The 14,439-nt window shown below is 43.4% G+C and overlaps 1 protein-coding gene across 1 annotated transcript in view; it reads left to right on the top strand.

The window, feature by feature from the left end:
* Positions 1-425: 425 nt before the first annotated feature.
* Positions 426-14,439, top strand: part of DRC8 (dynein regulatory complex subunit 8) — a gene marked incomplete at its 5' end in the record, with an annotated part of 31,036 nt that continues 17,022 nt past the window's right edge. Inside the window, one exon of the mRNA XM_082480483.1 lies at positions 426-453. Within this exon, the coding sequence (XP_082336609.1) occupies positions 426-453 (28 nt within the window). The remainder of the gene's footprint in view (positions 454-14,439) is intronic.

Here is a 14,439-nt window from a genome sequence, read left to right as displayed (position 1 = left end):
ACATCCTTAACCCCAGCGTGGGGTGCTGCGGGGGCCCCAGGGCCTGGGGAGCAGGCCGGAGCAGGGCCTCCGTGTTGGGACCCGCATTTTGGGTCTGATCAGCGTTTTATTTTTGGGGGGTTGTGCTGCGGCCGTGCCCCCCTGTGCGGTGCAGTACTCGAGGCCGGCTGAGCTGTGCCCCCACCAAACCACTTCCCTCATCTTTCACTCGCTCTGTACGTCAGCAGGCCGCCAAGGCCGCAAGCGACGAGCCTTCCAGGGCGGAGGGAAGGTGGCTGTGTCCGTCAGCTCGGCCCGGCCCGCCGGCCAGGCCGTCGGCTGCCGGCCTCGCCGCTCCCGGTGGCGGGGAGCCGCGGCGGGAGAAGAGGGCCCGACCGGGCCCGGCCAGGCCCGCGTCGCCATGGCGACGGGGCGAGGCTGCCGCCATGGCGGAGAAGGAGGGGAGCAGTGAGGGTAAGGCCGGGCCGGGGCCGGGGCCGGGGCCTACCTCCCCGCGCGCTGTGCGGGAGGGCTGGCGGGGCGGAGGGAGAGGAGGGCCGAGCCGGGCCGGGCCGCCGCCGGGCGCCGGGCGAGCGGGGCCCGCCCCGCCGCAGCGTCCGGCGGCGGGAGAGACGGCGGCCGGTGGGGCCTGCCCTTCCTGGGGCTGGTGCCAGGATGGCACGCGGGCACGCACTGAGGAACACAGACGTACGTGTGTGTGTGTGCATGTATGCGTATGTATATGAATGCATGCAGACGCACGTATTTATATACGTATTTGTATAACTACACCCCCTGCCCCGTCCCCATCCCGTTGATGGTGGCCACAGCACTGCCCCTGCCTCAGGCCTGCCCTGCCTCAGGGCTAGGGGCTTCTCCTCAGCACTCCCTGTCATACGGGATGCCACCAGATGCCTGATGCCATGCCACCCGTGGCCAGTGGCACCCGTAGGTGATGGCCACGGGCACTGGCAGCCGTATGGTTGTGTTACCACCATGCAGGATGCAGCTGGAGCTGATGGTGGCGGGGCTGACTGCCTGGTCACGGCGTGGGGTGGCTTCCAGGGCACCCGGGACAGCTGAACTGGCTGCTGGAGCCAGTTGGCCATCACCCCTTGCAGTCATTTCTGGATGCATCAGGCTCTCTCTGCCAGGAAAAAGTAATCTCTGCTGCTGATAGCACCATGGCTTATTTTTAGAGGCAAGTGTGTTCTACTTTAGGGAGTGTTGCCAGAAATCATATTTTACAGGCTAAAGGTAATTCCTCCTGCAAGGATATTCCAGTATCGTTTCAAGGAAAATGTACTTTCTGTAAAACTCAGTGTTGTGACTTCTAAAATCCATCCTTTCCATAAGTAAACTTGTGTGTGTTGTAATAGTTTGAAAATTCTGAACATTGTATTTGAAATAATCTAAATAATGGATTACTTAGTATTATTTAGGAAAAAGCTAATATAGTCGGTAGAAAAGTTCTGTATAAATACTTGCTGTGGATGGTGCTGAATAAGTAATTTGATGTTGGTAGAAGTATTTCTAGCATGCGCTTTGCAGTATAGATATCTTGCAGAAATTAAGAAATAAGACTGATGTAGCTTCAATGACGACTGTTCTAAAAGTATTATTTCTTTTATACTGTTTTTCATTTTTGTTTAGTCTTGTGAAAGCATATTTTTTGCATCTTTCCAGTATGCAAATGAAGCTGAGGCACAGTGCTGGCAGAGGTGGGTAGAGATGATAGGATAACAGCCTAGAAGTCTGCTGAACCATCTGAGAAGAGGGAATCTGGTGTTCTGGCAGGATAACAGTAATATTGGGAAGTTCTGGTTCCATGTATTTTGGGCACCCATATGTACAATACTAAGATTTTGCAACATTTTGTCAAGCCATAGGCAGAAACTCTTGGAGAAGGAAAGTCATGGATTTTTGATTGCTTAGTTAATGGCTTTTAATGCTGTTGTTGTAGGTTCAACGTGAAAATACTTTGTAAGAAGTTTAATTATTGTATTACTGAACACAGATGCCATTGTGTTTTTTTTTTTTTTTTACACTCATGTTTTTTAACATCGTGTAAAACACTATTCCCAATGGAGTATCAGATGTCATTTTCTAGAGGAAAATTGTGCTGTCATCCTAAACAGCCTTGACCCATAAACTCCATTCCTGGCCCTACCAGTCTTCCTGATGGATCATGGAAAGTGACATACTTTGCTTTGGTTTCCAGTCGGTAGAATGAAGACAAACCTGGATCACACAGACAAGACATCAGACTTACCTTCCGTCACTCATGAGATTCATAGCCTGTTATTAGGCAAACCAGGTGCTTATTGCCCTATAAAGGTGTCTCATTATTATAAACACGTTTGAGGTATGCTAACAGTCAGTGTCTCATTAAACTGCAGAAGCAATCCCATAAGAATAAGTCACTTACACCCATTTCAGAGTTGCTGTTAGACTTCTTGCAGATAGCAATTAGAGGGTTAGTTAGGATTCTTCGATTCCGGATTCACACATCAATCATGCCTTCTTCCGACAAGCATTCCACATCTATGCAAACTGCAACTTTTACTTTATTATGTTTCAAACAGAACAATAACATTAGTTGTGTTGTCAAATAATTAGTCTTCGGGGTATTCCTCTCGGTTCTTTGTAGAACTGCAGTTCTACCAGCTTTCATGGTAAAGGTTTCCCTTAGGTCCTATTATTTTCAAGTTTTGTCTTCTTCAAATTTGAAATGCTTGCTTAAATGTTTTACAGGTGTATACAATGTACACAAGGAAAAATGGTGAAGGGCCAAATCCTGCAACCTCTTGTACATCATGTTACTCACATGAGTATTACCCTCTAACTTATGCAATTCTTGTGAATAAAATCTTGTATGTGCATAAGTGTTAATGGGATTCTGCCCATACTATCTGTAGCTACGTGTGTTCTGTATGAATTTGTATCCCTACATTTCTGCTTTCAACATTGTTTAATGTTTTTTCTTCATACCCATCTGATTACACAAGACTGTTTTCTTAATCTCAATTCTCTTCTGTATATTTGCACGTATCTTCCCTCCTATCATTCTGTTTCTTTCCCTTTTTCTGCTACTTAATTCAGTCTGTCTGTTCTTCCATTTGCTCTCAGATACTTTCTTTGTAATTTGGCATAACATGTCAGATTTTTTAAGTTTTAATGTCTCTGATCTCAATACTGATGTTACTAGAACCTGAAAGCAAAATGTCAGACCGGTAGCGCCTGAAGTAGAACTAGACAGAAGACAAGACATATTTTTCTCCAGCTGGGATTTAAGAAATCACATGAAAGTACATAAAGGAGAGAACGCTCAGTGTTCCTATATCATTATGGTAATGTTATGTAATTGATCAGTATTAGAGTTTTTCTAAGACCATATTCTTTGTGCCAGTTAGCGCATATTTAAAATGCAATTAATAAGTCATGAATTTTAATTCAAAAGGAAGTACATTAAATAGTCTGAGCTCCTGTTTCACCCAGTTACACCCATATGAAACTGAATAACTAGTTCTGGATAACAGATGTCCTCCAGAAAGATACCCAATTCTGTTGTGAAGACCTACAGAGATGGAGAATAACCGTTCTGCGATGATGGTTTTCTCTGGTAAATGATTAGTAGTTGTTCTGGGTAGTTTGGGTTACAGCTGCAGTATGTAATCAGGCCTCACAGATCCTCTTCCCCACTTACGAAACAGTCATGTGGAGGTTGTTAGTGGAGATGTGAAAGAGTTTACACCCCGATTTTAGTGCCTTACGTAAATACAGTAACAGTGTGTTCAGTCGTATGTATATACTTGCTCTTTAACTGCCCGGGTTTGCCACCTGGCACATTGGTGAAATCAGAGATTTACTGGAGTTTATATCTGGTAAGAACTAACTACATACCCATTCAGCTACTACCTTCTTGCAAAGAAGCAGAGTTGCTCTTACTTCACTTGCCCTGCAGAATCCTTCTGTGTCTGGAAGTAGGATCTGAACCTTCCCTCTCCATGTCACCTGGCTCTGCCTGGATTCTGTATCGCTAGAGATATTGAAAATGTGCTGTCACTGCTCATTCTGTTTTAATACAGTTGTGAGTCCAAGCTTAGAGAGCCTAGTAGCTGTCACAAGCACCGTGGGCAGTTGTAACCGTTAATTCTGCTTGGAGCATGCTTAATTAACATGAGAGTTTCAAACCTGACACAGAAAAGCACTTAAGCTGTGTACGGCTTTGGGGAATCCCGCGGAATGGGATAATAAGATGCACATGATGCTTAAGCACATGAGTACGTTTAAGGGTCTTGCTATATTGAGGAGTTTAAAATGTATTTTTGAGGGTTTCACAAAAAAGCATTAGCGTTTGAAAGGTACAAAAGCTATGGATTAAACACTCACAATGAAAACTTCAGGCTAATGTAGTTCATCAGACAAATTATCTCTAATTTTAAAAGTGGCAGTGTTATTTATGGAAAAAAATACTAAATTAGTATAAGTTATTAAAAATAAGTAGCTTTCATAGGGCTCAAGCAAGCAATATTTCAGCTCTAGAAGAAAATCTGAATATATGAGATCACTTAGGAACTCAGTGTGCAGTTTTATCACAGTGGAATTTACAGATGAACACTGAATATTTTTATGTCCTCTTGTTGACATTGCTGTGAGAAATTACATGAGGAGAAGGGTTTATAGCTTTTATTAGACTGTAATGCAGTTTAACAAGCACCTTGACATCAATCTGAGTTATGTTTTAATATTTGTACTTATTTGAGAGTGAAACAAAAAATAAATTTTGTCCATCTCCTGTGGACAAACACAAGCTGTAGATCCGATTCTCTTGGCTATGCTCCGGCAGTAAAAGTTGATCTCAAATGGATGTGGAATAGGTAATTGCAGATTGACAGGTTTCTTGTTTCCATGGTGCATAAAATGGCAGAAGTTTTTCAGTTTGGCTCTACTTCTAGCTGACTTATTGAATAAAAAATTGGCTGGTGTGCAGAAAGGCTTTAAACTTATTTGTCTTTTAAACAATGCCAACCAGCAGATACGCAGTGCTGACAGGGAGCTCAAGAACTCCCACAAATTATCTTTCCAACAATAGTTAACATGCTATTAAGAATTTCCATGTCTACATACTAATTATTCTGAGGTCTGTGGTGTTTTTTTTTTTTTTTTTCAATTTAGGGGTACCTTTATTTTGTGTGAACAGATACCGCTTTGTTGCTATTGGCAAGAAAATCTGGCAGGCTAAAGGTTGTGGAAGGGACATGGTCTTTCGGGTAACAGAGGTCTGACAGGAACCTGTTGTGGAACGTGCTCAGCATTTAGCCCCCAGGTGGGAGGTGGCCGTGCAGGCAGGGGTGCTGGTCACACCGCTGCTCTGCCCTGGCCAAATCCTGCCATGGGGTCCAGTTGCCGCTGCTGTGGTTTCTGCCACGGGGGTATGGTGGAGGTGGGGGTCAGAAGTTGAAAACAGCTCCTACACATCCTGCGGGTTATCCTGAGGGGAGAAGTAGCTGTGGCAGCGATGTCCCAGCCCAGCCTGTGTGGAGGTGGGCCTCATGCCTGGCATGGCAGTGACATCGGGAAGGACATGGGGCAGTTGGAGATAGAGCTAGGGGTACTGCAGAAGGTGGCCAGAGCTCCCTGCGCGCAGCTCGCAGGTACCCAGTGCGGGGATAAAAGCCACTGGCATGGTAAGGTGCAGGAGGTTCCAAACCCTACCTCTGGCCCACACGGCTTTTGGGGTTGGATTGTGTGCTACCTGACAGGTCTCAGGAGATATTTTTACAAATGATCTTTAAATGTAAATGTCCATCTTTCAGAAAATACAGACTTCCAGCTTTTTGGAAATATGAAATCCTTACTGTTCAGTGTTACATAGGCACGGGTAGTATGTGAAAGCCCCATGAACATCAGATTGGAAAGGATTTCCTTGAGTCCAGCCTGAGGCTGTATATAACCATAACTTTCAAAAGCTTATCAAGCTCCATCTTAAAAAGATGTTGCTGGTGTAAGGTCAAAGGAGGTTCTTGACCACTACTGCTGATAGCCAGGTTGAAAATTAGACATGAATTCTGAAATTGATCCGTGAACAGCTTGTATTCTTTTTTTTCCTGTTTGCCAACTTTCTCGTTTAGCTTAACATGTCTCAAATGGTTATAGAAATGTCTTATTCCCCATTGATGATAAATGTAAATATCTTAAATTTGTCAGCTGAAATGCTGTTCAAATTCAGAATATTACTCTTAGCAAACGAAAAGAAAATTGGAGCTCGTATTCATTCACGATATGTAAAGAAAGCGATTTAGCACTGTAACTGATACTTTCAAGGCAGCTCCTTAAAAAACAAGCAGCTGCAGCAAACCTCTGTAATCCCTTGCCATTTTGTTTCACTGTAACAGTCTTCCTTTGCTTGGTCAGAGCCCTCATGCCAGAGTAGTGCAGATAGAATTGCAACCAGTCTAGAAACTGTATATTTTTTAACCCATTTGAGACCCTGTCAGGCAAATCGAAGGGCTTGTAATACATTACATAATAACAGCATGTATTAAAAGTCATACTTAACACCCCTCATTCTCCCATTATATTGTAGGCAATTACGGTTCTTTCAGAAGAAGAAAGTTTACAAACTGTTGTGTTCTAGCAGCGCTACTGTGGTGCTGTAGTTAAACTTTATAATGGCTTATGTTTAAAATAAATTAATTCTCAGAGCGCTAATATCCACTTGATTCTGGTCCCTGATGGCTTGAGCACACAGTGCGCAGGGGCAGTTCAGTAGGCATATTCAAGTTATGAGAGGTTTGTTGCTGCCACACATGCACTTAGGTGTACATGCCTGCCCTTGGTGACAGGTTATACAGTGCCTTGTTGGGGCCATCCCACGCCATTGGCAGAGTGAGCGTGTGCATTGCTGCATATTGGTGCAGCCTGGTGTGGTGTGTGTGTGTTGTAGGCTGCGGGTGTCGGAGTTGCCCTTTGTGGCTCTGCCATCTGCTTCTGGGGCCAGCACTGTGAAAAGTCCAGGAAAAAAGGAGGCAAATGCCTTCTGCAACCACACAGCGTAGCAGCATGGGTTGTGTTCTGCCAGTGTCGCCGCCTATGTAAGCTCTTGCTTTTCAGCAGCAGCTGGAGGTATAGCAAGACTCTCAGCATCACCAGGAGAGCTATATATCCTCGCAGGGCAGTTTGCTGTTGGCGATGAAAGAGAATATAAGTATGGGCTAGATATAACTCTTTCATTATATCCCAGGTGTGGCTGAGATGAAAGATAGGGAACAAATTGCAACAGTGGAGATTACTGTTTTTGCCAGCTCTGAGCTGCAACAGGAGTGCTGACTGGTACACCTGCCAAAGTTTGGATTTCAGGGATGTGCAGGACATCCGTAATGGTGATTTATGCTGAGCTTATCTCTGTCTTATGAAAAGGGAGACTGCATGCACCCAGTATTGACATTAAAAAAATGTGTCACAGTTATTTTTTGCAGGCTAACAAGCGCCAAGCACCGGCATGTCTTTCACTTCACTGTAGGAAGGATAACATCATGACTTTCCTCGAGAGAAGTATAAGGTATTAATTGTATTTTTGTAAATCACAGGCATACAGGAGACAGTCCAGATCTATGCGTAGATGGGACTTCCTTGCTTTCTTTGGATGACTGGAGGCATATCTCCATATCCTCTGCCCAGAAGAGAAGAACTTTATATCAAAAGGAAGGGATTTTCCCCCTTTATTCTGCAAGTTAGTGTGACAAAGCATGTTGTTTCACTGCCCTCAGTGTTGGTTGCATGCAATGGCAAGTATTTGGCAGCTTGTCTGTGGACAGCAGCTAGCAGAAGGTGAGCTTTGCTGTCAGAACTGGACCTGTGGAAATGATTAGGGTGAGTGATATTACTCAGAGCTTGCTGCTTTGGCTCATGAAGCTCCGGGCTTCGTGAAGTCAGACTCAGCCACCACTTAGGTAGCTGCAAAACGATGATGTGCTTGGCTGGCTGAAATCTAGGTCATAATAGAAACCTGTTAGGTCCAATTTGGATATGTGTTTCTTCCTGAGAGTCCTTATTGCATGCTGCTTGCAAAGCAATAACCTGCAACAGTTATGAGGCCTGTAGAACTAAAGCAGCATGGCTACAGCCAACTGCTTGGGAAGACAGGCAGGGCCATACCCTGAAAGCGGTAGTTGAACATTTCATGCTGTGTCCTGATTGTTGCTCTAAAAATGTTACAGCTACTCCTGACATAAAATGTTTGTCAACTTGTCGAATGAAAATGCGTGTCGTTATGAACCAGGACTCAATAGCTTTTTCTGTCTTGTAAGGCCACTGTTACTGTCCCATCCCGTTGTCTTGAGGCCCGTCTCATCCAACCCTTCCCTCCAAGAAGTGCAAAAAAGCAAAACAGGTTTGAGGAAAAAAAAAAATGTTTCAACACATGACCAAATATTAGGGGGAGAAAAAGAAACTGGCTTTTCTGTAAGGACTCTGCAACAACAAATGCACAAAAGTGTGGGCAAACAGACTTGTGTGAGAGGTGGGAAGAGAGAAAGCACTATGGTCAGGGTAGGTGCTGTTGTATTTTGAAAGATGCTCAGGAGGACTGCCAAGCATTTCTGCTGTAAGTAACAATGACTCCAGATTCTTTCAAGCTCTAAGAGATTATCCCTACTTTTTTTCTGAGGTTTGGGCATACACAGGGCATACCCTACATGCATTCCTTCTGTTTCCCTGTGCTATATATTCTCTAGAGGATATAGGCAATAAGCTGTATGTTACTGTTCACTGCATGACCCTGCACTATTTAATACGGGGGTGACGGTGGGTTAGGATACAAGGAGTAAAGCACTTTAGAAGGTCAGGTCAGGGCATTAGCTCTCACTATTGAATGTTTCAGAGCTCAAAGGGACTTTGTACTCGGGATGATAAAAATCTCTAAGCTGTAGCTATACGGAAAGGTGAGAGACAGAGCTATGAACTCGCACAGCAAGGTGCTTGTCACTGGACGGTAACTGCAGTACCTCCAACAGCCAGGGGGACAGTGGGAGATGGCAGGAGGAGCTCAGGGCTGTGGCTAGGTGGAGCTGCACGCAATCCTTAGAGCATCAGCAGAACAACAGTAAGTTAGAGCTGGAGGAGGGCTGGGTGCCAAGTATTTGCTTGTGCACTTCCCTGCTACTTACAGGTAGTAATCCTCCTGCACAATATCATCCTGCCTGGTCAAAACAGAGAGCAGAAAACTTGCCTGTGTTGCTGTATATATGGGAATCCAACTTGCATTGCCATTTCCTGGTGGAAGGGCTTCTGCCTACTACCACCAGCGAGGCAGGGGATGATGGCCTCCACTGGACTGTTTTCCTTGACTTTGTAAAAGGAATGCTGTAGCATGGCTTACCAGTTACTCACTAGAAAATGTCAGAATGTCTTGCAATTTTAACCTGAATTACGCCAACTTGTGGTTTTCTTTTCTGACTTTTTTTTTTTTTTTTTTTCCCCTGGGCGTGCTGCTAGGTCCAGAACACTTCATCAGTCAGAGAATCTAGTTCTGTAGCCAAGTCCTGGCCTCAGCCCGCACACCTGCATTTCTAAGGCCTGGACCAGCCCGTCTTGGCTAGGTGCTGTTGTGGGCCACTGCCTGGGCTTGCAGCAGCTTAGGAATCCTTTCCAGAGTCTGTCTTGTCGTAATTGCTTTGACCTGGAACGTGATGCATGCTACAGCCCAGCTGGCCGTTGCACCTCCATTTCTCCTCTTTGGCAGATGCAGACCAAATCACAAATTCATTTTGTGCAGTGAAAGTAGGAAGGACTCCTTCCATACCATCCCACCAAAAAAAATTGAAAAATTGATCACTCATCAAACCTCAGCTAGTGCAGAGGTTTGAGAAAATTGAACTCTAGCTGAGTATAGCTAGGTAGTATTCCTTGATCATTTCCCAGGATTGCAGGCTTCTCTGCTGATGCTTATGGGGACTGGTGCTTCAGTATATATAGATATATATGTAGATATAGCATAACCGCACAGATTGTGTAGAGTAAAAACATCAGGGCATATTTTGTTGAGCCTTTCCGGAGATGCATGAAGTGCTGTCACTGACATGGATTGATATGTACCTGTGTTACATCACCCAGGCTAACTGCCTACAAGGGAATGGAGTTTTCCCTAGCAAACTGTACAATTGTAGCATCCTTCCCCCTTATGTCCCAGGATTGTGTACACTTAGCTTGCCCTCACCAACAAGCTGCTCAGGAATTCTTTGAACAGCAAGGAGGAAGGATTTTCTTGCCTGGAGGGCAGGGAAGAGACTAATCACTCCCTTCCTTCTTCCTGAAAAATAAGTCTTATCTCCTGAAGCTGGGTTTAGACTGCCAAGGACACAGTCACATGTGGCACCTGAAGAGATGCCAAGATTATGATGACAAAAGCACAAAGGTGGGAAAGGAGGCTCAGCAGAGCAAAGGGGTGCTGTCCCGGTGGGAACAGTGCTCCAGGGCAAAGTGAGCAGACTTGGCTGGTGGTGTCAGCCACCTCTGCCCGCGTGCATTTCTGTGTAAGGAGCTCAGCCAGGTAGTAGGAAGGGCAGAGTCATATCCCTTACCACATCCTCAGCATGTGCTTCTGCTTTTTGCTCAATGGCACCAAACTTGCAGTCCAGCTTCCATATGCCTTCCCCACCAGCAAACTCACCCCATGTCCAGCCCTGAAGAACACTTAGTGGAGTTTTACAGACTGTAAGAAGCAGTGTATGACATTAGCAGGATTCCTGTTGGGACCTAGAACCACTCAGCCACTCCTAACATTTAACATTCCCTGTCCCTCTTCCCTTCACTTGCATGTTCTGCTTTCTTATAGATAGTTTCAGTATGTTTAGAGCAAGTTTGGTTTGCATTTTGTATGTAGGAAGTCCTTACACCTTTTATTTCTTTGACAAACAAATTGCAATCCCCCATTCTGGGGACCTCCAGGAAGAATTGAGTGGAACCAGGGAAATTAATGTCTCTGTTCTGGAAGCCTGGGCCCAGGGAGGCTGTCAGGGTCATAGTATGGGAACTGATGCAGCAAATAGTGTTTTATTGGTCCCCTCCAACATATGGACAATTTTGTGTTACAGCAAGCATCTGTCAAGGAATTTTTAGAGGTAGCAAGGGTGTCCCTCATAATTTTCCCTTCTCCATTCCCATAGGCAAATGCATTATCTGCAGCAAGCCCAGGCAGTAGTTGTAGTTCCACTGGGGCTTCCTGCTGACATACTTTGCCATCTGCATCCCTTGGCTTTATGAAATACAGGGCAAGCTCTGGACAGAGCAAGCAAACAGGATCCCAGTAGGGATCTGGGAGTCCGGTTTAATGCAGCAGCTGTTCAGGCTGTTATATCATTATGAATCCGGGCAGATAGGTATGAGTTATCAAGTACTGAGGATGCAGAGTGACCGCTGTGGACTGGTGTGGGGGCTGTTTGCCCAGCACAGACCAGGCAAAATAATGACATCTTGCAAGAGCAATCAGAAGTGACAGCATTAAAATGGGTTTGATGACCTACAAGGATATTTACCACGAGGGAAACAAATATGTTTTCCATCGATGAAGAACCTTATTTGGTCCAGTAGGGAAAGCAGTAGACAATATTGACCATGACTCCAGCACCTCTGGGGAGAGATAACTGTGACAAGAACTTTGTGAATGGTCCCTTTCAAATCAATGACGCTTTAATAGGAACTGTGTTTTGGAGGCTATGTGAACTATGGATTTAAACACCTTTGGATATACTGGGTGATGAAAGGCGTTGACTAATTATGGCTTCTTTTTCAGCTTGACATGGCATTCTCCATGGCCTGTTTTGTTCTATGTTATAGTCAGATTAAGAATTTTGTGAGCAACTAGAAGCTTGACTGCTTATCGAGGCAGCAATAGTTTCTATACTTACTTTGTTTCTCAACAGTTGGATTGGTTTGTTAATTGCCCCATTAGTTTTCTTAGTTTTGGTTCCCACATGTGTTGAAATATCTGAGTCTATGGTAGATTAGAATGCCGTGGCATTTAAAATACCATCTACTGAACAATCAAGCCCTAGGATAATATTCAGGATATCTTGTTTCATCAGGTAAAGTTACTGGCAACTTGTAGCTCCATTAGTTGCCGCCAACTGACTATCACGAACTGGGTATATTTTGCATATTGGTATATTGTTGCATTTTTCAACTTTGAGGTTGAAATGCATAGTTGTTGTATCATTTTTTTAAGGTCTTTAATGAATTTTTCAACTTCTAACTGAAATAACCAAAATATTTTCATTGTGGTTGATCTGAACTCTTTTTTTTTTTTTTTTAATTACTAGCGTAATTCTATAAAATAATTTCATTTCTATAGCCAAAGCTGGAGTCAAGATAGTGCTTAATTTTTCACATCACTTTATTATATATTTTGCCCATGTTACAATTGTCTTATGTAAAGAAGACAAAAAGGAAAAATTGTTTAATATTTTTTTGTCAGAATTTGAAGTAGCTTTTGCAGTTAACTTTGCCACAGCCTTCATCAAACTGACAGCCTGTATTTTATTATCAGACATCAAATTAATTACCTGATTTTTCTAAAACTCTATTTTCTGCCGGTGGTTTTGTTCTCATGGTTATTCATACCACATGCCATGGGGCTGTGCAAAGATTGTTCTGATTGCTCCACTCTAAGAGCTCCATTCTGTGTATCTATTTTTAAATATAGTCCCTTTATTTTTATTTTCTATTAGTTTTCCATAAGGCAGTTACTGTGATGGAAACAACCAGGTAATTTTTCAGCTCTCACATGTACTATCATTAGGAAAAGAGGTATGGCAATTAGACTGAGGTTATGCTCTTAGTCCAAGGTTGCTCACATGCATGATGATGAGTGTAGGGTTTTAGTTTTGTTGATTCACACTGATTATGATGGGTTTTACTTGTTTATCTAGATACCACATGGTTTATGCTATGACAAACATAAACAATAGGGAGCAATGATATAGCTAGTTCTCAACAATTCTGAAAAACATGAAAGAAAAAGCTTTTGCTGTTCTTGAGACTTCATTTTTGCTTCTTTGAGAATGCTTGAAAAGGACCTTTGCAGAAACCAGTTAAGCTTTTCTATACTTGTACAGGAAACAGACTAAAATTCTGATTGCCTAAGTATCATCTGTGATAACATGGGCTGCTTCTCATCCAGGAGAGAAAGCATTATCCCTTTTCTGAGTCTGCAGGTCACAGCTTGGAGTAGGTACCACTGTCAGTGACAAGCTCAGTCTGTTCATTTCTTGAAAACTATCATGTACCAAATTTCATGAAGCTGCATCTTTTACCTTTCATTCAATCTGAATGGCTAAACTCAGGTGACACATTTCCCATTGGTGCCATCAATACTTTGTGTCAACCTGTTTTCTTCAGATTGCAGTTCAGGAATGGGTTTATCCCTTCTCTGGAGGAATCAAGCTGCTTTATAAACCTCTTGTTTTTCTTCAAAATCTGCTTGATTTGTCTTTCCAGAATGAAGACTCTAAAATGACCAGGTATCTTACATAGTTTCATTGTGTATCACAAAACACAAAGAAACAACATTGCATATTCCACAAGCTTACAGCTTAATCATATTGTTCCTTTCTTTTCTGATATCTAATATATTAGTATCATACATGCTATAGCAGGTACATTTCTCTTGCCTCAGTATTTTTAGAGCACGGCATACAATTACTGTTCCAGTATATTAGGCTGACTGTACATTAAGCTTGCTCTGGAATGAAGAAGGTCACTAGACAAAATCTAATGTATGCCTTTTCTTCTGAAGAGCAGAAAGGTCTTGCCAATAAGTCAGATTCAAATGGCCTCAAGATTGTTTTCTCCCTGTGTTTCTTTTCCTGAGTAATTTCCTGAAAATAGAATTAGTTAAATGCTCTAAGGTTTTCTTCTTCGGGGTGGAGCAAGAGTTCTGAATTATTTTTAAGTCAGTTAAACTCCCCACACTTAACATGAAGGCAACACAAACATTTGTGGCAGAATAATTTAGGGAGTTGTGTACTTTGCTTTGGAGTTAGGAAAGAGAAGCAGTAGCATGGGAACACCTTACGCTGGTACCATCACCAAGAATTCATTTTATGACACCACACTGGCTTTCACTTTTTTCTTTTTTCTGGAAACACAATGTCTTGATAAAACTGGTGAGCTTATTTGAGAGTGTTTGAGATTTCACCTCTGCTGGTGATGCTGAGTATTGTGACTGCTTATTAATATCTTGACCTAGGTGATGGTGCAGTTAACACTTGCTTAAAAGCCTGGTTAGATCTCATAAGAGCTAATTGATAAAGAGTTGCGGTCAACAGCTCGATGTCCAAGTGGCGACCAGTGACGAGTGGCATTCCTCAGGGGTTAGTACTGGGACTGGTGCTGTTTAACATCTTTGTTGGCAACATGGACAGTGGGATTGAGTGCACCCTCAGCAAGTTTGCTGACGAC

This window comes from Vanellus vanellus (genome assembly GCF_965231255.1).
Source record: "Vanellus vanellus genome assembly, chromosome: 3".
NCBI lineage: Eukaryota > Metazoa > Chordata > Aves > Charadriiformes > Charadriidae > Vanellus > Vanellus vanellus.
This window is presented reverse-complemented; position numbering and strand designations above follow the sequence as displayed.